The following is a 26,006-nucleotide window of genomic DNA, read 5'->3' as shown; positions in this document are numbered from 1 at the left end:
GAGTTGGATCCTGCCTCCGCCACTTAACTAGCTGTGAAGCCTTCAACAACTTACTTAATCCTTCTTGTCTCAGTTTCATCTTCTGAAGAAGAAAGGGGACAATGAAACCACCTATCTCTTAACAACCGTTATGAGGATCAAATGAGTTAATACTTTTCAAGAACTTAAAGCCATAGAAAATGGTCAAGAATTATTACCTATTAGTAATAATATTATTAATAAAGTAAAAATAGTAGATTTGGTAAGTTCTATTCTAGGCAACAAATGCTCTGCGGAAACTGCTTCCAGAATGGAATCCATCCCCTAGAGTGTTTGCTTTACCCTGCCAAAATAATTGGAGAAGGCACATTTTCTGCCTCTTAAACCAGACTTAAGTAATGAGCTTTCCCAAAACAACAAACTCACCAACAACATCCCACCGTTCTTCTCCTCCCAAAAGAAGCATCTGAAATGTAAAGAAACTTCTTGCTTCACACTTTACCAGCCTTTCTGCCTCTCTCCAGGGCCAGAGGAACTGGGTATTAGGCATTACACAGTATTTCCTTTTCAGAGTCAACACATCACTGCCATCCCCACAGAAGATGTGGTATTTAAGCAACTTAAAGTCTAGGTCTCAAGTGGCAGGATCCTGAACTCCACCCTGGGCAGAATTTTCCAGAAATACCTCCAGCGGTATTCTGGATGGGTAATGCTCACTGCTTTGCTGTTTCTTTGGTTTCCAAATGCAGCTTGGTAAAAGAGAGCCTTACTATGGTAATAAGGAGGCCTGAAGGTCTTGTCAGCAACCCCCCATCGAGGTGGGAAGATGACAAAATCAGCGATGGCCACTCCAGGGCGGACAGACTTGGCAGTCAATACTGTGAAAATGGATGGGTCCTGTGGAAGCACAAGGAGAGATAACACATGATGAAAAGGAGGTAACTGGACAATGACACACATGTCACCCACACATGAAGGGGTTTTCAAGCGACACTCTAATTTCTGATCAAACAACACAGGCCAGGCTAAGAAGTCTGGGCTTGTAATCAAGGTGCAGTAATCACTCATCTGACTTTCCCCTCTTGCTGTGCTTGAAGCGAAATGAATTAACACCAGCTAAGAGGATTCTGAGTGGCTTTTTCACCCTGCTGAGTCCCCATTTCATGTAAGTACTACCCCGTGGGTCTGAGAACCTGTGGGACCTGCCTCCCAACCTCAGGTCAGGGTGACCAGAGCTGCGATGTACTGCAGGAAGCTCTTGGCACAAGTGATGCTCAAAGGAAGGTGGAAATAGAAATAAAATGATATCCAAGTTTTGGCACAGATGTAGAAAGTGCTTCTCTTTGGGGGAATCACAGAGACTCCAGATGGTACGCTCATTGGTTTCTTGCCCTTGTATGACTCTCAGGTCTATAATACACCACTTACATCATTAGTTTGGGTGGTGGTAATGTAGAAGGGAATAGGCTGAGGGACAATGTTATGATTTTAAAAGAACTTCAGAATCCTTTAGTGGAAAGACTGAGATTCAATTTAATTGAAATCAATAGTCATGCTTGCTTTCAGATGCCAGGATGCGTCTAGAACTCAAAGATGAGTGAGATCTATTCCTTGATCTTTTAGCATGACTGGTGGTAGCGTGTGTGGGGGGAAGTGAAGGGGTAATAAAACAGGGGCACGGACAACTCATCACAGCACGATGCCATGGGCGATCTAGCTTTATAGATGGAGATCCAAGGGAGTGTGGAGAGTGCCCACCTCTACCTGAGAGGATCAGAGAAGGCTTCAAAGAGGAGGTGATGTTTGAGGTAGGTCCTGAAGAATGGAAGGAGAAAGAAAAAAAAGGACATGAGGGAGGGAGTAAGGAAAGAAGGAAAGAAAGAAAGAAAGGAAAAGGCATTTTAAGTACAGAAAAAAGGAAAGACATCAAAATGCACAGAGATTTTGTTAAGAGGCAAGAAAGCTAAGGCCCGGGGTGCATTGGCAAAGGGAGAGGGGCAAGAGGTGGTACTGGAAAATGAGTCCAGGGCCAGATGGCGAAGAGCATCGGATACCACGCTTCAGAGCTCAGACTTAATTCCAAACCACGGGGAACCTGCAAAGGTTTTCAAATGCAGTGGTAGAGTGATCAGATCTGAATTTTGGAAAAACAACTATAGCAGCGGTACAGAGGAGACGGAACCTATGTAAATATGAGTCAAAAACCACCCTTGTTGCTGTGAGAGTTAACACTTCCTCATCTGTCATGAGAAATGATCTGAAACTGTTAAAGAAGAGGTAGTGAGGCTCAAATCAAACTGATTCTACCAGTGTCTCAGGATCCTTTTTCATACTGTTTGGGGCTTGGTGCCTCGTTTTCTTTTCCCTTTTGGTTTTATTAAGAGTTGCTGCTCTTCAGAAAGGTAGTTTTGTCCCCCCAGAGACAAGCTGAACTGGCGCAGAGTAATCTTTCTCTCTCTGGTTCTTCAGCTTCTGCTCCAATTACCCCTCCTGCTTGTAGGTTAAGTTCATCTATTATGAACTAGGCTGCAAAGTGAAGTTTCCCCCAGGGTCTCAGAACTAGCACTTTATCACCAATATGGGGCTTTGGAGGCCTGCACTGTAGACAGGGACCTATTTGTGGCTTCTGAATTGAGTGAAAAATATGACCAAGTTCATACTCTGGAATTTCTTTGCTTTAAACTCAAGCCCTGAACATCAGGAGGAACTTTAGAAAAGGGCCGTCTGCTCCACAACTGCTAAAACAGCCGAGAGTGGCGGCACTGGACTACGCAGCCGGAGCAAGCAGACTCTTGGTATGGGTGAGCAGGTCAGAGAAATTTCCAAATCCAGAAACGTTCCTTTCTCATCACCCATCTCTAACATTAGCTGTTGTTTTTCTTTTTGGGATACATTTTCCATGAAGAAACTAAGTTCTTAACCATTTAGGAGAGTTACTAAATTGTGTTGAGCGTCTGGCTCGGCTCTTGTACTAGCTATGTTGTTTACTCCTTCGCCAAAGTCTTGCTGCAGGTGATTCAAATTCCTATCAGCTCAACGACAAATGACTGTATCTAGAGCTTCCAAGGGTGACAGTGGAAATGTTAAATCTGTGAATGTCAGGGGTCTACTGTAGATCCCTCCCACCCAAGTGTTCCCCTATCCCCAGGGCCCCTCCATGGTCCAGACTTACCGCGTGGTCAAAAGCCACTGAGTTGATGACCATGAAGTTCTCCAAGTTGTACTTGTAGGGTGTATAGTTCCCGTGCCAGGCCACAACATTGAACGGGGAGACATCCTGATCACAACAATAGCAGGAAATGGTGATCTTAGCACCTAAGGCTTTTGTAGCTGTGATTCCACAGTTTGTACTTGGAATTACTGCCTCTTTTTTGATTTGATCTTGTCCTCATAATTTAATAAGACCATCCTTTGGGAGAAGTATAACCCTGAATCATTTTGTAGTTGCTTCATACATCCTCAAACTGTCCCTTGCAAAGCCACGAACCCTATTTTTCCAGTTTATAAACTGCAGCTGCCTCTGATCACATGTGCAGCAGAAGCACAACACATTCTCCAAGGAGTGCCTTTTTAACACAATTGTGAGAATCTGTGGACGCAGCAGTTCTCAGTCTGGGCCGCCGTCTGGGTTTCCTGGTGCAGAGGGCCGGCGCTTGCTCTGACTGCTTTCCAGGTAATTGCTGCCTAGAGGGGCTTCTGGTAGACCTAGTGCCTGGGACGGTGAGTGCAGCAGGGCAAGAAGGTCCCCAAGAGTTCCAGCCCCAAGGGCTGGAGACTTCTGAGCAATCCTAAGCTGATGCTTCTTGGGCCTGCCCTGGGGTAGGAGAGGATCAGTGTTCTGTTATAGGAAGGTAGTCCTCACCGCAGTTATGGGTCTGTTCTGGAAACAGAATTCAATTCAGAATGTTCTAGAGACTTTACTGAAGGGACCACTCACAGAGGTGTGATTAGGTTTAGGTGAACTGACTCGAGATGGTGAGGTATCTGAGCCTAGCAACAAAGGGAAGACATTGCCATTCTTAGACCTGTGAGATATGGGAAGGAAATGTTGTTGTAAGACTCCAGCAAGAGCTAGAACCATGAAGAAGGGGGCTGCCCCGTGGTGTGCTGGTAAATATTTAACAACTAACTCTGGAAAAAAAAAATAAAAAGCTCTGATTTACAGCATTTGTTGATTTCTGGAGTATAAATACTCTTACTATGATCATTTTTGAGGTACCTATGTGATGTCACCGAACACAAACCTGGGAAGAGATGTGTATATCAGCCCTTGCAAGCCAGTATGAACTCGCTCCAACACACCACTGGGGCTACCTAGCAGGGTCAGAGATCACGGAGGGATGCATTCCCAAACAGGGAAGGAGCAGGAGAAGAAAAATCCTGACTTGTCTTTCCTCCTGCCCTCTGATTTTCTGTGAGGACCTCCCTCTGGTTGAACCCCACCAAAAGCCAGCTGGCTAGGGAGGCTGGGTGATATGGTCCATATAGGTCAATCTCCCAGGGCACAGCTCCTGGTAGAGAAGGGAGAATGGATCAGTGGGAACTCACACAGAGAATAACCAGAACAGGGTCCACTTGGAAAGTGGAAACCCATGGCTGCCTTTAGAATAGTGGTTCTCTATCAACTGTATGTCAAAAACTAATATGGGGAACATGCTTAAAATGTAGATTTTGATGCAGATTTCCACACCCCAACCCCAGAGGTTATCATTGGTTTTTTTTTTTTTTTTTGGTAACACCTGTTGCCAATCTTCCTCTTTTTGCTCAGGGAAGAGTGGCCCTGAACTAACATCTGTGCCAATCTTCCTCTATTTTTCATGTGGGACACCAGCACAGCATGGCTTGATGAGTGGTGTAGGTCCACACCTGGGATCCAAACCTGCAAACCTGCGCTGCCAAAGCAGAGCAGACTGAACTTAACTACTACACCACTGAGCCGGCCCCATGAGAGGTTATCATTTTTGCCAGGTGGAAGTAGCATCTAAGGATCTTCATTTTAAATAACCCTCCCTATGAATTTCTGATGTAAACAGTCCTGAACCACATTTTGAGAATCTTGGCCCAGTGAGTGTGAGGTTGACAATGTGTCAATGAGGGTGACAATTAACCCTCATGGGTTAATTTTAAGTGCCAAACTAGTTGGCCTCTGCTTTTTAGCATACTTTCTAAGTGCTGTCCAAGGAAAATAACATGGGTTGGCAAAATATAAGCAATAAGTCAAGTGAGCAAACATAAAGCAGACAAATAATGGTAAACAGTAGAAATCTTTGGATAATTTTTGTTATATTATTACTTTGTGCTAACATATTACATATTCAGTATATTGAGTAATAATATAATATATATGCCTTTGCTTATCTTCTGAGTTTGCCAGGATGGTGGTATAAACCAAATCAAACTAATTAACTGAGTTCTACTTGTTTTGTATCAATCATTGCTTGTATTGGAAATATGGTAGCCATTGGTGAATATAAATCTTGGATGATCTGCTCATTAACTTGTTTCCCTTTTCAGAATATATTACCCTGCCTGTATATTATGTTTTCCACGCCATTTATAGAGACCTACATATTGCCAGGATTTTCAGTGCTTGGTGAGTAGAAAGAGCATGACCTTTGGGGTCAGACAAATATGGGTTCAAATGCTGGTTCTGCCATTTACTGTGACATTTGGTAAATTATTTGTCACTACTTGGCCCATTTTCATGACTACAAATAAGGCAAATAAGGCACTATTTGCCTTATTTGTGGTACCTTAGTGATACGGTAAAGATAAAAGAAATATAATATGGGTAAAGTACTTAACATTGGCCTTGGAGGTCAGTAGGTACTCAATAACTATTCACTCCCTCCTTTGCCTACCGACCCTCTTACTTTACCTGTTTAGCAGCAAATAGCTTTCCCTGGTATTTGTTAATCACAGTGTAGCCACCTGGCACTTGGCGATCTTCATACCAGGCAACAGGTATCAAGAAATCACGAGGATTGGCCAAGCCATTGGCTCCTAGAACACAGTGACCCAAATGTCTTTTAGACACTTCTGAAATCACACAGGAAAGATGCCCACGGCTGCACTAAGAGAAAGGGCTTTCTTCCACATCAAGAGCCACCCCACAATTTGCTTTCATTGTTCAAAGACCCATTGAATTCTCAGTCTTGTATCTTTCCAGGAAGACCCAAGGAATTTGGTCAGAAAAAAGTCATGAAAATCATCATTATCATTGCAAGCATCACCTCCTAAAGTTGTAAAGTGAATATGGTTTATAAAGCCACTTTACATGCATTATCTCATCACTACAGGGGAGGGGAGGGGAAGAGAGGAAGAGACTATAAAAGAGGAAAAGGGAAGATATGGTAGAATACTAGACCTTTTTTTCCAGGAAAACACTGATGACTCTAGAATTCATCTACAGTCCTTGATCTACAGTCCTTGAGAAAGGAGGGGTCCATACTGTTGCCCAGACTCGCTTCTACTCCTCAGACAGAACTCAGAATCAATCCATGTCTGTAAAACAGCTTTCCAGCCTGACAAATCTGTCTGCCACTCAGGGAAAAACTATTCAGGTCTTGCCAGCTTACCTCTACTTAGGAGCAAGTGTTCCTCCAGAGAAAGAAAATAAATCAAAAGACCAAAAATGAGAAGCGTAAGTGCAAAAACATAATTTAACTCTGAGAGGAGAGACCTGGGGAGTGTTTTATCATTTCCAGCTCCTAGGGTTAAAAAATATAAGCCCCCAGCTGGTTAGTAAATTATATATATTTTCCAGAGGGTACGTGTTCCACGGAACCTGGAGGCTATGCTGACTGCAGAGCAGCAGGAAGCCAGACCCAAGTGGGAAGAGCGGGTGGTGAGCGGATGACAGACGGCCCACCATGGCTCCAGCTGCTTCTCTCCTGCCTCCCACCTTCCTCTGACTATTTGGATCCCCCCAGGGGAGTGACCAGAAGGCACATGCTGGCCTGTCCCTGTTTTGCTCTAAAAAAGCTGTTGACAAGGAAGGGAAGAACTGGGAGGTGTGGCTACCACTTTTAGCAAACATGCCAAAGACAAAACCAAGGGCCGATTTTTCTAACCACTCCTTTCACTCCAAGAGATGTTTTGAGAACAACCCCTCCTACCACCTTCATTTCTCTCCTGCACCTCCTGCTCCAGCTTGCCAGAAGAATCGGGGGTGGGGGGACCTTGGTTCACTTTTGAAAGTTTTAATCTGCATCATGGAGGCTGTGGTTTCTGGCTCTCTCATGGCCCTGAATGATGTACCTTTTCTGACTGTTAAATGTGTAGTTTTGCAGCGTGTGCTCAGTAGGCGTGTGAAGTTCATAGACTACATGTCTCTCAGTCTGTTTCCCCTTTCCATAGGAATATATCCCCTGCCATTTTTGTGGTTTTCCCCACTTTATTGTCTATATACAACCTATTGACTTAAGAAAATGATATCTCTCCCATTCACAAAGCTTATTCCCACTTGTATGCTTCTCCATTAGCTGCCTCTTTCCTCTTTCTTTTTCTTCAACTTTTCTTCAAGAATTAGTTAAATATCTCTTCTGTGAAGCTATTTCTGGTGACTTGGCCCACAGTGACCCAAGTTTTTACATCCTTTGGGGCATACACTGTAACAACCACAAATCTATTAGATACTGTCTTGTTCTCCAATGGCCTATATACTATTCTAGAGAGAAATTTATAACGGGTTGCCTTCGGTCATTTTCTGTTATGCCTGTACTTCATGGAAGCAGTTTGTGTTACCCCTGATGAGGTTTCTGTCATTACCCTCAGCACAACAAGGGTGCTGAGATGAGCTGAAGTGTTGATGCACTGATGAGCTAATTAATGAAGATTTCATTTCATCAGTCGGACAGCCATACTGATGAAGCCCCTGAACTTAGATGTCTGAAAAAAATGCCTGGAATTGCTCAGAGAGCTTCAATAGGTTTCTGAAATTCTCAACTATACTTGATCTAGAGAAGAAGTTGTCTAGAGAGAAAAGTTGAAGTTTGAGTGAGATAATGAGGGGAGAAGGATGTTTAACTTTCATGCAATTATCTGTCTTCTATATCTCAAGCCAGGCTTAGGGGCTTGTAGTGAAGATTTACCAATTGGTCCCAGGTCAGGCAACTCAAAGTGGACGCCATAGACCTCCAGGATGTAGCCCCTGGTCTCCTCGAAGACATCTATGCTGAACCGCATTCCTCTCTGGAACAGGAAGCAGACATTGGTGTGCCCTCCCAAATCCCAAATAAAGAAGCTGCCCCAGAGCCACAGCCGGCCCTACATGCATGAGTAAAGCCGTAATCTGTTGAACTATGTTTGAGAGGTGACCAACTCAAAGATAAGTTAGAAAGAATAATTTAACTCCTACTCACATCTGTGATGCACACCAATTCTAGTCTATTCTCTCATTGGGTTCAGACGTAACAGTACCCTGATTTAGCCAAATTTTTAAGAAATCCATCTTCACTGCCCTCCACCCCCATCCAGTGTCTTATCCAGAGTGTCCTTAAATATTTAGGAAAGCAAATTGACAATGCTCTTTCCTTGGTGATTGTGTGCTATTTTAAAACAAAGCAGGCACCCAAGCCTGCTCACCCCTCTATGTAATTCAAACTCCCTCCCCATTGCCCAGACATGACAGAGGAATTTTAAAGTTGGAAAATTTTGGAGTTAGTAGCAGCTGCAACATCTGATTGCTCCCAAATTAGGGAGAAGCAGGGAGAAGGGAACACAACACCAACCTGAATGACGCAGATCTCGTTGGGCTGCACAAGCATCTTGCCAAACTCAGTGTAAATGAGAAGTTTCCCTTTTTGAGGAACTAACAAAAAAGACAGGGCAGCCGTGAGCAACTCTTTTCATGAAAGAACCACTTCATGAAGAGTAAAAGGCTTAAGGGCTGCATTTGCTTTTCCATTCCAAATGAAAAGAGCTTTATTGAGTCTCAGGTGGGAAAACATATATCCTGACAACTTAGGTTAGCTATTTGACTAGAAGAATGTGAAGGAAAAAACTGACTCTGCCATTTTCTTGGTTACCAGGTCAGGAGCTTGTATATGCACAATTCTGTAAATTAACCCAAAAGGACCACAGAAATAGCACGGAAAATCACCCATTTCTGATAATTCCAGTAGGAGGCTGGCATTTGCACGTCTAATGTCTGCAACAAAATGGTCACTCCAAAATATTGGTACTAAAACCATCCAAAAGAATAAGCAGACGAGAAATCTCTAATAGACATTCCATTTTAGATAGTCTCATGAAAATTTGTATTTAAATTGCAGATATCAATGACAGATGGTCTTTTCTTGGGTGAGTTTGAAGGCAAATTGAGTTGTCTTAGGTTAATCACATGTTGGTATTACTCTTCGTTTCTTTTCAGCTGCCCAGATCTCCCTTATCAGAAAGGCCGAGCAGAAATGGGCAGAGACAGAGGGACCAGGACAGAGAGTAGGGGCTTTAGGTACACTGAGAATCTTTTCCAGACCACCAACTGCCTTTAGACCTCAGTCTGCATATTGCACGAAACAAGACAAATAGAAAGATGAAGGAAAATAATACATATAAAATTAAAAAGCAGCTTGTGACTAGGGATCAGTAAACAGTGAAGGGGTCTGAAATCTTCAAAACTTACCAATCAAGAAGTCCCCATCTGAATTGCAAAAACATCTGAAACATATAGAATAATTCCTGTGATTTTCTATTTTAACACTGTCCAGACAAATTAGTTTCCTTCACAATTTATTTTTCAGTATCCACTACGTGCCAGGCTTAGTGCTGGGTATAACACGGTGATCAAAATGACCCAATTTCTTCCCTCAAGGACCTTAGAGTCTAGTAGGAAGTCAGATAGCAGTCAAACAATTACAGCACTATATCATCGCAAACCATAATGGCACTGTGAAAGTCAAGTTCAGAGGAATGAAAGAATGATGGAGCTGATCTACTCTAAAGGCTTCCCTGAAGAAGGTACATTTAACCTGAGATCAGAAGGAATCATCTAGGCAAGGGTTTGGGGAGGTGAGAGAACATTCCAGGCAAAAGGAAAGGCACGTGCAAATACTCTGAGGCAGGAGGACATGTGGCAGGTTGAAGGAACTGAATGAAGCCTAGTGTGGCTCAGGTAGAGAGAGAGGAAGTGCTTGCTGTGAGGGTGTACTCAAAGGGATATCTCCAGTGTCTTGCTAGGGGTGTGATCTTGGCCCTGATTCATGGTTCAGAGAAGTTAAATGACTTGCCCAAGATCACTCAGCCAGGAAGAGTGGATTGGGCTTTGGACACAATGGTCTGGTTCCAGAGGTGGTGTGCAAAACCACCATGCTGTTCTGCTTCTCAAAGAAAAGGCAACAATACCATTTACATACAGTTTCCTGATTTTAAAAAAATCTAGGGGCCAGCCCGGTGGTGCAGCAGTTAAGTGCACACATTCCACTTCTCAGCGGCCTGGTGTTCGCCAGTTCGGATCCCAAGTGCAGATATGGCACTGCTTGGCAAAAGACATACTGTGGTAGGCGTCCCACATATAAAGTAGAGGAAGATGGGCACGGATGTTGGCTCAGGGCCAGTCTTCCTCAGTGAAAAGAGGAGGGTTGGCAGTAGTTAGCTCAGGGCTAATCTTCCTCAAAAAAAAAAAACAAAACCTAATAAGCTCCTCTATTTAGGAACTTTAAGCTTACACAAAGTTATTAGCTGAAGCCAAAGTCTGTCAGTTTGACCTGTCACCAACAGGTGGCCCTAATGGCTGCTCATGCAGGGTGACTTTGGACTCAAAAACAGCCCTGGGGAGCCTTAGAAATTAAGGATATTCTGACCCAAACCTGGATAAAGTCAAAATGCCACTTGGACCACTCCTGCTTTCCTGTCCCCATTGTCCCTTTTCTATTTGCATTGCTATGTGACATTCTTGTTTATGTCACAGGAGTCAGTCAAGATAGAAATGCTCACTTATTATTATTAATAAATGTATATCAACATTGGTTTGTGGAAAAAATAACAACAACAACAACCACAACCACAACAACAACCCAGCCTTCGCCCTCTGGCCAACAGCTCTTGGGGAATGGGGATGTCCTGACCAGCACTGAGCCACTTACCTATCCTCCATGGAGACGTTGCAGAGGAAAATGTGGATGGCAAGCCCATTGTTAGACCTGATGTCCCCAGCACCACACAAGGTATGCAGGCCCTGGGAGAGACCCACAGCAGAGGGAAGGGTGAATGTGAGTGGTGTCCGAGACGCCGGCCCTCCTCCTGGTCCCTGAGAGCATGAGGCAAGGTTCCACTAGGGTCTTGCCTTTGGGGCCAGTGGGACATTTGGGATCCAGGCTGCCTCTGGTGATCCTGGAATTTACTGACTCATGTTTGGTAGGTGGTGGCTCACCCTAGTTGCTAGCCATGGCCCTAGATTTTAGGACCATCAGAGGTCCTCACAGAACATCAATTCGTTACTTGGCGTTTTATCTGTTTGGTGTTTAAGATCAACCTGAAGGAGAATTTCCTTTGGAGGTAAAATCAGGCACCTAGGAGACTTGGAGAGGAAGGTTGCAGCATTAGAGACCAGTGAATACTCCTCACATACACCCCACTATGTGGGCAGCCCTCTGCTTATAAATAGGGTCAGTCCTAACCTCTGATAATCTCTGATAATCTCTAATAATTGAATAGCGCAGAGGAAAGCATTCTGACCAACCATAATCCTCTCTGCTGATAATCCACAGTCCCAGAAACCTGAAGACATGGACCCCCTGAAAACAGCCCTCGGCCCCAAACCTGCAGATGGAGAGACCGAAAGGAGGGAGCTCTGCTTCTCCAGATAGCCATAATTCACACAGGGTGGGAGACTTCTTTTTGTATTTCAACACAATTTGCAAGTTTGGGGCCTATTTAGATGAGTCTACACAGAGCTTGGAGCACTTAATCTGGATAAGGAATTCAACATGATGTGAACAATCTGGACTAAGGCTGGGTACCTGGACTCTCCCTGAGTAAGTCATGAGCTGAGGTTGATCTGCAGAACCCTCCACTGGCTTCTTTGAGCCCCACCTCCTTATAGCTCCCCTTCCCCTCCTCTGCACAGGCTTTGCTCTGAGCACAGGTGTTCCAATACTGCCAGCACCTATAACTACCAAGCAGAGCTTCCACTTAGCATTGTACTAACTCGAGTGCCACCCTTAGATGGTGCGATTCTAGCCCAGGGATCCATTTCGGGCAGTTTGTGAACTTGGATGGGAAAAAAAATTATGCATTTATTTCACTAATCTCTGACTGAAATATATCATTTCCTTCAATTAATGTGAATGTAAGCAACAAACCACAGCGACATTAGAAATGCCTGTAACCTTTTCACTGACAGAAACATGGATATTTTTATATTACATTCCGTTTGTTATAGATATCCCAAAATATCGTTTATGCTCATACTTCTAATAACCATAGTTATTAGATCTTTTCGTAGATCTTGTGATTTACTGCATTAATAAGAAAGCATGTCTATTACCATAAACCATACTAAATTAGTTATTTTAATATTTTTATCATTGCATTTCAATATAATTGGCTTCTTTGTAATTTTGTATCATTTATTTTATTCCTTTAAAAACACAGGCTTCACCAGACTATCAAAGGAGGCTATGGAACAAAAAGGTTAAGAACCCCTATTCTAACCAAATACAAAGGAACCTGAGGTAGGTAAGTGCTCAATTTCCTTTGGCCTGTGGAGACGTTGTAAACAGCTTACGGGTGCCCTTTGGTGTCAGGGGCCATATGGTGCTGGTAAGTAAGACATCCCTCAGCTAGCCCCCGAAAACAGAGGCAGGTGGAGCTGTCTCTGCTGCCTGCCTCGAAGGCTGCTTCTGCTTGGCATTCAGCCTGCAAATGGCTGGATCACTCACCGCGGAAGAGAGGAGAGCAGTGGGAAGGTGTGGATAGTATTGACTTACACTCACGAAGTCCGCTTTCTTCTGAGATGCTTTTGGAATCTCAAATGGTTTCCATCTAAGCTGGAAAAAAAAAAATGCACATACAGGAAAATTATTTCACAAGGGGAAATCAAAGACTTTTTAAATAAATACCATCGATTACACAGCAAAAGGGCAGCTGCTCCCTCTGGAAGGCTCTACTTGTGATTTTGTTATTTTAAATTTAATAATTATCCATCATTGCCTTAAAGAGGCTCAGCTGGGTTCTGTGTGTATCCGTGGTGTGCGTGTGTGTTTTTAACCTGTATGTATATATATTGTCTTCATTCTTTATCACTTTAAGGTACAAAAATTAAAAAAAGATCATTGCTTCTTATTTCAGAAGCTGTTTGTTTCTTTTAACATTTTGCTCCGGCATATCAGTGAGTTTTGACTGATGCTGCTTTTCATGCTATTTATAATCAGCTCCCTTTCCTGGCATGCCAGCCTCTCTGTGTGGGCTCCCAACACTGCAGGGGAAGCTTCTACTTCTACTTCCAGCCCTTGGAATTTTGAATTATTTCTTTAAGAGAATGAAAAAGCACCCAGCTGAGATTGGATTTGGTAAATGTAGCATCAGGTTCAATTTCTTCACCAAACCCCGCGTTTGTCCCCAGGTTGCCTGACGGTTCAGTTTAAATCACAACAACCTTTAATTTAATAATGAAATGATCGAAGAAAGTGGGGAGAAAAATCAGCAGGTCCAGGCCCTACTGGAAGTGTCAGCCCAGCACTTATTAATCAACTTGGCAGCAGGCCTGACCCCACCAGGCTGGTAGCTGATAAACCTAGCAGCCTCAGGACATCTCATGGAATGACCTGCATCCCAAGGGCTGACTCCACTGGCTGCAGTGCCTGGTTGAGGCAGGCGGGGCAGGGCCCCCATTAGCTCATGGGCACAGCTCATTCTGTATTTCAGAGAGGTGGCCATGCGGGAAAGAAGCAGCAAGTGGCAAAGGCGGTGCTGGGATTATCCTGCCTGTCTGACATACGCAGTCAGGCAGCAGCCTATATTTCTTAAAAGTAAAGCAGGATTATCACATTCTGGGTCTACTTAAAAAGGATGTAAAATGTTCATTTGAAAAACATTATTGAAATCGTGCTTCAGAAAGAAGGAAAAGGTTTAGGACCAACTCATTAAAGATGCTATTTCCTGGGGGAGGAAGGGGAACTGGAGAGCAAGGATCTAGGACAGGGTTTCTCAACCTTGGTATTATTGACATTTTGCAATTCTTTGTTGGGTGGGTGCGGCCTGTCCTGTGCATTGTAGGATATTTAGCAGCTTCTCTGACCTCTACTTGCTAGATGCCAGTAGCACTCCTCCAAGTTGTAACAACCAAAAATGTCTCCAGTCATTGTCAAACGTCACCTGGGGGACAAATTTCCCCTGGTTGAGAACCATTGACCTAGGAAGATACTCATTCCCCTGACATCAGGAAGGGCCACAGCTAAGCACTGCTGGCTTTTTGAGGGGAGGTTCTGGTCTACTATCAACCATTACCCGCTGCTTCCCTGTATAGTAGCAGTGCAGAGTTTGTATACCCAGGAAGGTTGTCTGGAAGAGAATACTACCTAGAATCTTGGTTCCAGGAAGAGTCATCATTCTAGATTTTCCAATGAAAGGAATTTAAGTATCAGATCAAGGGTTGGCTGGGCAACTTTTAGATCCATCCAGAGATTCTGAACCCCGTTTACCCATGAGAATCACCTTGAGGGTCTCTGAGACCAAGACCAAATTAAATCAGAATCTGTGGAAGTGGGGCCCAGGTATAGATATTGTATAAAGGGTCTTCTAATATCCAGGTACAGTTTAAGAATCAGCACACCCAACTCAGAGATTCTGTGGTTCTTGTATTGCTGAACCGAGCATCCTGTTCAGAAAAGTCCACTCCATCAACCAACCAACCAGTTAATTAGTCAACTAAATTATGGTAACTTGGGCCAGACATGGCAGTGATGTGCCAGTTACCAAATAGCCAGGATGGTTAAATAATACAAGTCTAAGAAACAAACCTAAAAAGAGAAAGAAAGGAGAAAAAGAGAGGAGAAATCCCAGTAAGAGGGGAAGCACTGCCTGTTTTGTTGCACTGAGACAACACCTTTGTAGATCTTCCCAAAATTAAAATACCTGTTGTTGGTAGAAATAAAGTCCTGGCCCCTGGAGAAGAGGTTCATCTTCTGTGAGTGGGGATGACTGAACCAGAGGAGCTGATGGGTTGGTTTGATTAAGCTTTTGCTGGTCAGTTTTTCAGTCTTCTGTAGCATGTCAGCCCTCAAGTCATGAGGAGAGAGAGCCTGGGGTGGCAGGTGAAGGGCATCTACACGATGATGTCAGAAACATGCCTTCAATAGGGCCCACATCCTGGATGAGGCAGTGGCCTTGAAGAACCTTGTCTAATGCAAAAAGTGATGCCCTTCAAATGGTGGACATGGTATAGAGAAAGGACTAATTTATCTGCTGGGTCTGATGGCAGCAGATCATACAGGGCCTATATTCAGCATATCATGAAGGATAATAAAGACCCCAAGGTGGTTCTGATAAACCCAATACCCACAAGAAGCCAGCTTTGGATCTTCAGGCAAGAGATATGGGTCAGGGGCTTTGATGTGAAATCTTGTTGAAGGTGAGGAGGGAGATTTGGGGAGAGGATAATCAAGAAGAGTCCATGGAATGGAGGATAGAAATATCTCCTGCTAAAGCTAGATGTTCAGCTTAATTGCATGCTGTGGAGCAGTGACCCTCTGAGTCAAGGCCAGTCCAAGGGGGCTGTGCATTGGGCTGAGCAGGAGACCTGACTTCTGTTACCGCCTCTGTTCCCATTTACTCTGTGACCTCAGGCAAATCATTTTCTCTCTCTGGATTGTGTTTTTTCTTACATGTAACAATGGACTGCTGGAGAAACTATAATTCTATAATTCTCTTCAGAGAAGAGCTTCTGAAAGTGATAAAGGATGCTTGTTAACTGATTTAGTCCTATAACTTTTTAACAATGTATTTTATCCATACCATATATTATTGCTAAATAGCCCCACACACAGAATTTAATTATTAAATATTTCAAAAACAATGAAATCAATTGTAGTACCTAATACAATGTGTTGACTATAGTGGATGTTAATAAGTTAGTGAATAATTGAATGAATCAATAAGTATAAGGCACTGAGAACATTGTTAATATCTCAAAGAACAAGACTAAAGCAAAATTGTGAGTTTTTGGAAGTCAAAATGACATTTAGGCAATAGCTAGTAAATTGACAAATGTTTCTAAAAGTCCAAAGATTATTTCTAAAATATGTCAGTTCTTTATATATATGAAAACCTCTCAATTCTTCCATATTCTTTCTGATTTTCTGTCCAGTTGTTCTATCAACTGTTGAGAGAGAGGTGTTGAAGTTTCCAACTATAATTGTAGATTTTTATACTCCCCTTTTCAGTTTTACCATTGCTTTACATATTTTCCACCTATATTCTGCAAATTCCATTGGAAAATAAACTTTTATCTACTATAAATCAAGTAGTCAAAAATAACTTGAAAAACATCTTCAAGGGAGTCCAAAGTTAGACTTAAAAATTCTTCAAGGTTGCCAAAGGAGAAAGACAGAGAATCAGTGGCAACATTTAATGATCAAGATTTGAAACTCATGCTCAAGGATGAAAAGTTAAACAGAGAATTAGCCTCAGTATTTCCAGAGTCAGAAGACCAGGATTTGGACTAGATGATCCAAGTATCCCTCTCAACACTGAGATTCTTTGATTTACTGAGATTCCCTTCAAAATTGCCTTGGACTCAACTAGATTAGATGAGTTAGATACTCTCAACAACACTGGCTAGCTAGCGGTAGACACATCATCAGAAGTCAATGCCATTCATCTGAGAATTCAGAAGTAACTTGTAAATGCAATAGTGATCAAAATGTGTAAGCCATTATTAGCAGCAGCTATGGCTAGGAGACGCCCAAGGTCACTCTACAGTGAGTTTCAGTCCAGACTAGATAGGTGGAGGGGTGAATAAAATAACACAGTGGTTCACTAAATTCTTTAGCAAATCTATCAATTTGAGGATAAAGGCAGCATGATTTATTTGGAGAGAAATCAGGCTTTGAGTGACTCATTGGAGTTTTTGAGGTAATAGGCGAGAGCACAGGTAAGGAGGATTCAAGTTCTGTACTTTATTTAGACTTTCAAGTCTTTCATGAGGCTACAAAAAAAGATGAGCCTTCATGGGATTTGTATAACATTTTTTCATGGATGGAAGCCTGGATTTCCATTTGACCTTGCCCTCGAGTATAAAGCTAAAGGCATTACATCCATTACTCAGCACCTAGCATACAGCATGAAACAGAGTGGTCATTCAATAAATATTTGTTGGATGACGTTTAATTCTCACAACAACCTCTGAGACTCCTATGATTATTATCATCTCTATTTTAGAAGTGAAAAAAATGGATGGTTTAGAGCAGTTTTCTCTGCTAAGAACTGATGCCAACACTCTCTCAGCCTCTCTTAATAACCTACACCCTGAGCCCTTTAATCTCAGCCTGTCTTGATCTGCTTCTCAAATTATTCATAATCTCCTTGGCTCTTGAACCCAGGCTTTGCCTCCTTTTTTTTTTTTAAGATTTTATTTATTTATTTTTATTTTTCCTTCTCCCCAAAGACCCCCAGTACATAGTTGTATATTTTGGTCGTGGGTCCTTCTAGTTGTGGCATGTGGGACACCACCTCAGCATGGCTTGATGAGTGGTGCTGGGTCAATACCCAGGATCTAAAATAAAATGGTAAAACCCTGGGCCGCCAAAGCAGAGTGCGCGAAGTCAACCCAAGGCCAGCGCCTTTGCCTTCTTGTAATAGTGTTATACTTGGTCTTCCAATCTGACCCTTATTGAACTGCTCCTCTAGCGCTGAGTTGCCCTGGCCCGGTCTGACTCCTGAGACCTGAATCCTGCTAAGGTCCTTCAGTGTCTCCATTCTTGTCTAATCCCCTTATATTAATTCATTCAAATGACTTATTGAACCTCTCCATATGCCAGGTTTTATACAAGGTGCTGGAGGTGAACATGACAGTCTCTGCCCTCAGGGAACTTATTACAGAAGATGCTGGAAGTGTGGACATTTTCTGATAGGAAAACAAGAAAATGGATAAGTAGAAATGACTTTGGAAGAGAAATGCAAACAGGAGTGTTCCCTCAGGAATAATTCCTGGCACAGGGCCTATTTAACATTCTTATACATGAAAAATAAGCGACACACACAATGAAATAATCTGGTTTGCAGACAGCTCCAACATCTTTCCAAGGAGTGAAAGGCAAGTTAATGGAGATGTACTGCAAAAAGAGCCAGCAAGCTGTTCACAAGGGCTGAACAGGGCTATGTGCACTGCATTGTTGGCAAACACCAGTGAATGCATTTATGGAAATGCAAACTATTCTATTTATAGGATGACAGGATCTGAGCTATCAGGGAGTCAATTCAACAAATACTTATGATTCTACTGTTGGGAAGGAGGCATGTTCTGGACACTGCAGGCCATCTGAAGATGATGGAGACATAGATCCCACTGTCAAATACCCTGAGAAATATTGAAACAGTTCAATGAAGAAAGTGGTATTTAAGATGAGTCTTAAACTATGGGTGGGATTTGGGTGGGTGGATATTAGCAAAGGAAGAAGAGAAAATTCCAGGTAGAAGAAAGCATAAAGCACTCAAACAGGAAAAGTTAGAGTATTATTTTGGAATGGTGAAAGTTCCAATATAGCTGGTAGGGAAAGGACATGAAGAGAGTAAAGGGTTTGAAAGATATGATAGTGAAGCAGGTTCTTGATCAGCTGTCTTGGGAATCTGCAATTGATTGGTTGGGCAGTGGCAGGGAGGAGTCACAGCAGGATTTAAAGGTTTTCTAGAGGACAAGATAGTAAACTGAATCTGGCAGCAAGGTGTGGGATAGGGTGGGGAAGAAACACAGATCAGTTAGGAAGTCATTATAACAGTACTGATAAGAGGAAATGAGGTCTGAACCAGGTGGTGTTAAGAAAAGGAAGGAGAGTATAACAGAGCCAACATACATGGAAACCACCTAGAGAGACTCCTGGGTACCCCCCTAGACCTACTGAATTAGAATCTCTAGATAGTGAGTCTGGGGAATCTACATTTTCAATAAGTTCTCCTGGTAATGCTTATGTATACTTGGGAATCACCATTCTATGGACTTGGAACCTAATTCAATGTATGGGGAGAAAGAAAGAAGTTCTTAAAGATGACTCTAAGGATTCAAATCTGGGTGTGTGTAAGAATGGTTGTGTCACTAATAAAGAAAAGCCAGGAAGAGGAGAGAATTTGGATGGGACTATGATGACTTCAGTATGGAACCTGTTGAATTGGGACAAGTACACAGCAATGTCCAAAGTAGGTTTCAAAGTTAGGGGAGAGATTTGTAAAACATATTGCAGAGAGGTGATAGTTAATGTCATGGGTATTAATGATATTTGTTAGATTCTAAAAGGTAAAATATGGGAGATGTGGAAGATAGCAAGAGGGAGATGAAGAGGTTGATAGAGTGTAAACGAGGTTCTACAATGAAAGTAGCCCCACAATGGCTTCCAAACCCAAGGTGATGGGACTGACTTCCTGTGATGTAGCCTACCAGGTTATACTAAGTTTTGGGTTGGAGTTATGGTGGGTGAAGTTAGATCTCTATAATTCTGCCTGCTGAAGTCTGCGTATATGAGAGGGGTTGTGGAGGAGGGAGAGGTGGGAAGCAGAGTGGGCTAGTAAAAAAAAAGAGTTCCTCCTCTTAGTTCACCCAAACTGGGTATTTCTTAGCAACAGTAATTAACCCTTCATCTCTAAGGCAAAGAGAGTCCAATGAAAGTGGGCATCACTAACTGGTATTTGGAAGGAAAGGGGGAGGAGGCAGAGGGAGAGTGTTTTGGGCTGAATTTTCTCCTAAAAATTCATATGTTGAAGTTCTCACCCCCAGAACCTCAAAACGTGACGGTATTTGGAGACAGGGTCTTTACAGAAGTAATTAAGTTAAAATGAGGTCATTAGGGTGGGTCCTAATCCAATATGACTCGTGTCCTTATCAGAAGAGGAAATTTGGACATAGCGACATACAGAGGGAAGATGAAGTGAAGACACAGGGAGAGGCAACCACCTACAAGCCAATGAGAGAGGCCTCAGAAGAAAACAACCCTGCCAACATCTTGCTCTCGAACCTCTTGCCTCCACAACTGTGAGAAAATGAATCTTTGTTGTTTAAGCCACTCAGTCTGCAGTACTTTGTTATGGCAGCCCTAGCAGACTAATTTAGAGGGGAGGGGGCAGATGGGAGTGAAAAGAAGGAGAAGAAAAGAAGAGGGTAGAAAGACAACAAGGACGAGGAAGCGAGGAGCAGGAGAGACGAGGTACTTCCTTATCTCTCAGGAGGGTGACTGGGACAAGGAGGAGGCAAGAGCATCTAGTTCTGGACCCTGGAGATCACCTATTTTGTAAGTTTGTACAATGTCATAGAACACAGGAAAGTTCAGAGATTCAGGAAGTAAAGAGGGAAGTCAACTGTTCCAGGCTTTGGGACATTGAGGAGCAAAGGATTGTATTTAGCCATGGATGATTTATATTAGTGAAAACGGAAACAATTTAAATAACTGACAACAGAGAAATTACCTTATAAACATATATTGGATTATAATGCCACATTAAATATTATCCACACTCAAGCAATTTAAAAAGACATGGAAAAAGGCACAAAATACGATGTTTGAATTTAAAAAACCAGAATGTAAAACTTTGTTGCAGCATGAGTTTAATTCAGTAAATATATAACTCACTTTTTTGTTTGTTTATTTGATTGATTTATTTATTTTGTAAGGAAGATTCACCCTGAGCTAAGGTCCATCGCCAATCCTCCTCCTTTTTTGTTTTCTTTTGCTTGAGGAAGGTTAACGTCTGTGACCTAACATCTGTGCCAGTCTTCCTCTACTTTGTATGTGGGATGCCTCCACCACATGGCTGATGAGCAGAGTAGGTCCACACCCGAGATCCGAACCCACGAACCCTGGGTAGCCAAAGTGGAGTGTGCAGAACTTTAGCCATCTGGCCATGGGGCCAGCCCCTGTAGCTGATTTGTTTGAAAGAGCATTAATATAAGAGTATACACAGCCTCTTGCCCTTCTCTTCCCTGCTCCTCATGGAAAATTGTGATTTGCCCATTCCACTCATCTCAGTCCACTGAACTCCAGTCCCACCATGTAGATCAATGTTATGTGTGTGTTTCCCAGGAAAAGGGGCTGGGGACCTACTCTGCAAGTGTCATTTTCCAAAGGCAGAAGGGAGGAGGAGGAAGCGACCCATGAGCCAGTGGTCCAGGCCTGAGGAGCTTGGGAAACACGAGAGGTGAGATGAGAGAGGACTTGAGGTGTGAGAGGATTGGAATCTGGGAAAAATTGGGGAAAGGGGATTTTAAAAAGTATAGTTGTAGGTCATATATTGAATATTCTTTAATGTTTTCAGGAGAAGCAAATAAATATTGGAATTATTTTCAATTACTTTTGGCCTCTAGCTACATAGGACCCCAGACTTTATTTACTTACATATACGTACAAAGAATAAGACTGGACAGAAAGAAACCAAATCATTAGAAGCGGTAAATTCTGCACTGGTGAGACTATTGGGAACAGACACTTTTATGCAAATTTTGAATAAAAATGTATTAATGGTGGGGGGCTGTATTATTGTTGTTTAAAGAAGGTATAAATAGTTTCATTAGAGTGGTCCAGGCAGGCTGAGTCGCAAAATGTTAAGGAGTGAATATGGGTGTTAAAGTGGGTTTAGATGACCTCTTAAGAAGTCTGTCTATGAATAGGAGAAACTTGGACAAAAGCTTAAAGAGGTGGGAAACCCAAGACACTTTTGGAGGGAAGGGGCTTTTAGAATGGGGAAACCTAAATAGTTTGACAAATTAGACAGCAAACACCCTGTAAGGTGTATTGTTTTGAAACATTCTTGATAATTTGTGTGTCCTGGAGGCAGAGGCAATTTTATGATGTGGTCTTTAATTAGCTTTGAGGGGTTTATCACTTGGTCCAAATTATACTGGTTGAAAACTAAAAGGCAATTTCGTCAGCTGAGGCTTAACTGGGTCAAGAATCTGACTTTCCAACAGTCAAGAGGTTAGGGATGTTGATATAAGAAAGACAAACTTTAAAGGACTCTGACCCTTAAAGAGGAATGCTGATTCCAGACTGCTCATTCAAATCTGTAAAATCACAGTTAAATTGGATCCAAATTTGTCCTTTAAATTCTGAGATTCCAGAAGTCAGAGGAAGGTGCATAATGAACAAAATTAGGTATATGTTTTGTGTGAGATATTAAAGGATTAAACTTGCCATGTCCACAGGCTGAACATCAAAAAGAGTTTGCATTAATTTTTAGACAATTGATTAAATATGTGCTAAAAGAAAATGAAGGTTTTGGGGCATCGTCCCCAGTCTTTCTGGGAGGGTATCGAAGATGACAGTGATGACAGCATATCCCATGATGCTCCCTTGGAGGAAACAGTTCTCAGGTCTTCAAATTCCCAGAGATGACTAATGTGGGGAGTTGGTGAAGCTGATGAACTATTTGATTTGGTCTGTGACAGGTGAAGACATACCTACTCTACAGGCTTCAGCTGGGAAGAAGTATCAGATGAGTACCTAAATATAATTTTCTCAGATTTTCTCAGTGAGAGTCTGGAGTACATATTTGGAAGAAGTTATGAGAGGGGAACAGTGATAAATGCAGATTGCTGTGGTTATTAATGAGGCATAAAATTGGAAAGAGACATTAACTTGTCAAGAAGGTGTAAATGAAAAGAAAAAAGGATAGATACAGCAAGAACAGCCAGGGTGTGTGTAGCAGGGCAAGGGAAGCAGGATGGTATAGGTCACAGAACAGGAGGATGATAAACCACTACCTTGATGGAGCTGGTGGCCACAGAGGCGCTACCAAGTTCTGGGGCACCTCTGTCCCAAGGTGTGTGAGCACAAGGTGGAAAACGGGCAGGGGAAATAATGGAGAAGGAATTCATTTGGTGGCCACCCTATGGAAACTGTTTGAAGGGATTCAAAACAGGAGAAAGGTAACAAGTTCAAGGAGAAATGCAAGGCAAGGTTAGAATGGAAAACATGGGGAAGGGGTGGGAAACAGATATGTACTGAGGATCTACTAGAAAGCAAGCAGAAACTTGATGAAGCTGTTTTGATGCCTCTGTGTTAACTCAGACTTTTTAATGCAGTTGTGTCAAACTTCCCTCTCAAAACGTATGTTAACGATTTATGAAATCATGAATCAACATGCACAAATGGCATACTTGCCTCTCACCTACGATGGAGACTTTCATTTTCTACTTTGTCAATTTCTACATCATTTGAGTTTTTATAAGTATATATTATTTTCATAATAAGACAAAACCAGAAAAATTCTATCAGAAAGAAGTTAGTTTCCATGGATAAGCCACCTATACCCCTCAAATAATCATTATAAAGGAATGTATTCATGTTAAATAAAACGTATTGATAGTAGTCATAAGATGATAATAATATATAATAAAAGCATATTACACATCACACAGTAGAGTCCTATCACACGCATTTTCCTTAAAGGTTAGGTTTAAAACCGGACCCCCACCCCAAATAAAATTATATAAAATAAGTGTGGCTCCACTCTTGCCCAGACAACCACAAACAAGTCTATTAAGGCCACAGAAGCTTAGATGTCTGGTATGGATGGTATGAGCAGGCAGGGGCATGGGAACTTCCCACTCCACCCCATTTACCACTAGTTATTTGATAGTATCTTAAAAGTCCCAGGATTTGAATTCCCAAACCTCTGCCTATGGATTTTCCTATAGTCCTTTTTTTAGTCTAGCTCAATCATTCTCAAATTTAGTATACATAAGAATTACCATACAGGGTAGTACACACAAAACCAAGTATCCTATATTTTATGGGTGATTTAAGGGATTTCTCAGAGGTAATTTTGTTTGTGCTTAATTTTTTGTCTTATTTGCTGATTTTACAACCACCCTGTTCCTTTGTATAATAGGAGATTTGGTTTTACTTTAGAGAACTGTCAAAAACTTAATTGGGGATTTTCTATGCCACCTGAAGAAAATAATTAGAAAGCTTATTGTAGTCCAAATACCCTCTCAACCTTCCAGAGCTAGTCTATAATAAATGCTTAATTTGGGGCTGGCCCCGTGGCCGAGTGGTTAAGTTCGCGCGCTCCGCTGCAGGCGGCCCAGTGTTTCATTAGTTTGAATCCTGGGCGCGGACATGGCACTGCTCATCAAACCACGCTGAGGCAGCGTCCCACATGCCACAACTAGAAGGACCCACAATGAGGAATACACAACTATGTACCGGGGGGCTTTGGGGAGAAAAAGGAAAAGATAAAATCTTTAAAATATATAAATAAATAAAAATAAATGCTTAATTTATTTAGCTTGACCAGGAATCCTACCAAAGTACAAGTATCCATCCTCTATATGTTCTAGTGGAAGATGGAATCCTGTTGTTAAGCAGTCAAGTCTATTTATTAATCAAAAAACAAACGAGTACGACTATTGTAACTCTAAGAAAGAAATTAGAGAACTTGAGCTGTAACCACTGAGTCGTGGAGCAGATTCTCAGAGGATAAACAGTGACTTTGGCTAGAATGATTTATGGCCCTTTATGAGCTGCGTAGGGAAGTAAATGGTTAAATGAGTGAGGTAGAGGATTAAATGATGGTCTGCCAGATGCATTCCTAACGCCAGGGTGCAGGAGAGAAGGTCATAAGACGGGCTTGGATGAGGCGCCCACGTGAGACTCAAGGACAAGCTCAAGAAAAATTCCCCAGGTTTATTGTGCAATTGTGTCCTGTACAAGGGCCCTGCCAGGTGGAAGGGGAAAGGGGCAGGAACTGAAAGCCTGGCCTTGTGTCTTGGCAGGGGACTGTGCCTGTGGGGCTGAGGGCTAGAGCAGGGGCTGATTTTTTCCCATATGCTCAAAGGCAATATATAAACCAGTGGTAGACTGGAAGATTTCTGTTTCATACATTAAACTTCACACAAGTTTAACCGTCAGTTATTTAGACAAAATATCCTGTGTCCAAAATGGCTGTGAGGTGGATAATATTTCAAACTGTGGACTCGCATTTTTTTTCCACTCTGAATGCCTCCCTTCTGAAGCAGGGTGAGTAGCAGTCAAGCAGGTACTTAATGCCCTAAGATTTCCATAATTAGGGAAGAGATGGAGGAAGCAGGAAACCAAAGGTGACTATGAATTGTTCTGGCTTTTGTTCTACAAAAAATCTAAGCATTTAGGGGAAGGGGATTTGTAGGTATAGACAAAATGTCTTGGTAAGCTAAGGGGAGGCAGCATATTTCCTTGGGCTGTGGCAAGGAGAGAGCAAGAGAAAGGGAGAGAGACAGAGGGGTTGATTTGTGTTGATTTTGAACACAGTGTGGACTTTAAACCTGTGACCTGGCAACTGCCAGAAGGAGGGAATGGCTGTGTGGCAGATCCAGGACGACAGGACCAGAAGTGGCCTTGCAGATGATTCCATGCCCAAAGCTGACATGACAGTAGCAGAACAATGGGCATCTCAACACTACCCAGTGAGGGAAGACCAACAAGGCCCAACTCCCACTCCGACTTTGGCATTGTTTGAAACCAGCAATTCCCAAACAAGACTGAGACACAGATGTTTTCTGCCAATTTGGCGTATGGGGACCTCAGTATGAAAAATAATATAAAATGAAGAAAAAATTTACCTGAATATAAATTCTGAGATTTATATGTACTACCACTGGCTTTAAGTGAATATATCAAAATGGCTGTCTCAGAGTCATGGTTCTTGCCTCCTGTATGCCTGATACTGTACAAAGCATGTTCACATCTGTTCTCTCATGTACTTTTCACAACAGCACTGTGTGGCAGATGTTGTGATCATCCTGGTTTTCAGGTGAAACACCAAGGCTCAAAGACACAGTGGTAAGGAGAGGGGTGGGGATGCAAACCCAGGTCTGTTTTTCTTCCTGCATTGTATGCCTGTTATAA

The 26,006-nt window shown here is 42.4% G+C and overlaps 1 protein-coding gene across 4 annotated transcripts in view; it reads right to left on the bottom strand.

The window, feature by feature from the left end:
- HGD (homogentisate 1,2-dioxygenase) overlaps nucleotides 1–26,006 on the bottom strand; it is a 44,016-nt gene that overhangs the window by 6,428 nt on the left and 11,582 nt on the right. For 2 of the 4 annotated variants that reach the window (XR_011429242.1, XR_011429241.1), the window contains exons 5-12: nucleotides 12,909–12,968; nucleotides 11,064–11,155; nucleotides 9,605–9,639; nucleotides 8,712–8,791; nucleotides 8,073–8,172; nucleotides 5,858–5,982; nucleotides 3,152–3,256; nucleotides 406–876 (exon numbers count right to left, since the gene is read on the bottom strand). Coding sequence is in view for 1 of the 4 variants with exons in the window: in XM_001502399.7 (XP_001502449.1) it covers nucleotides 750–876; nucleotides 3,152–3,256; nucleotides 5,858–5,982; nucleotides 8,073–8,172; nucleotides 8,712–8,791; nucleotides 9,605–9,639; nucleotides 11,064–11,155; nucleotides 12,909–12,968 (724 nt within the window). In the remaining 3 variants the exon portion in view is untranslated. The remainder of the gene's footprint in view (nucleotides 1–405; nucleotides 877–3,151; nucleotides 3,257–5,857; nucleotides 5,983–8,072; nucleotides 8,173–8,711; nucleotides 8,792–9,604; nucleotides 9,640–11,063; nucleotides 11,156–12,908; nucleotides 12,969–26,006) is intronic. The other 2 variants (XR_011429240.1, XM_001502399.7) reach the window with 1 other exon arrangement.

The sequence above is a fragment of the Equus caballus genome, chromosome 19 (assembly GCF_041296265.1).
Source record: "Equus caballus isolate H_3958 breed thoroughbred chromosome 19, TB-T2T, whole genome shotgun sequence".
Classification (NCBI taxonomy): domain Eukaryota; kingdom Metazoa; phylum Chordata; class Mammalia; order Perissodactyla; family Equidae; genus Equus; species Equus caballus.
The sequence above is the reverse complement of the archived record's forward strand: the minus strand, read 5'-3'. Positions and strand labels throughout refer to the sequence as shown.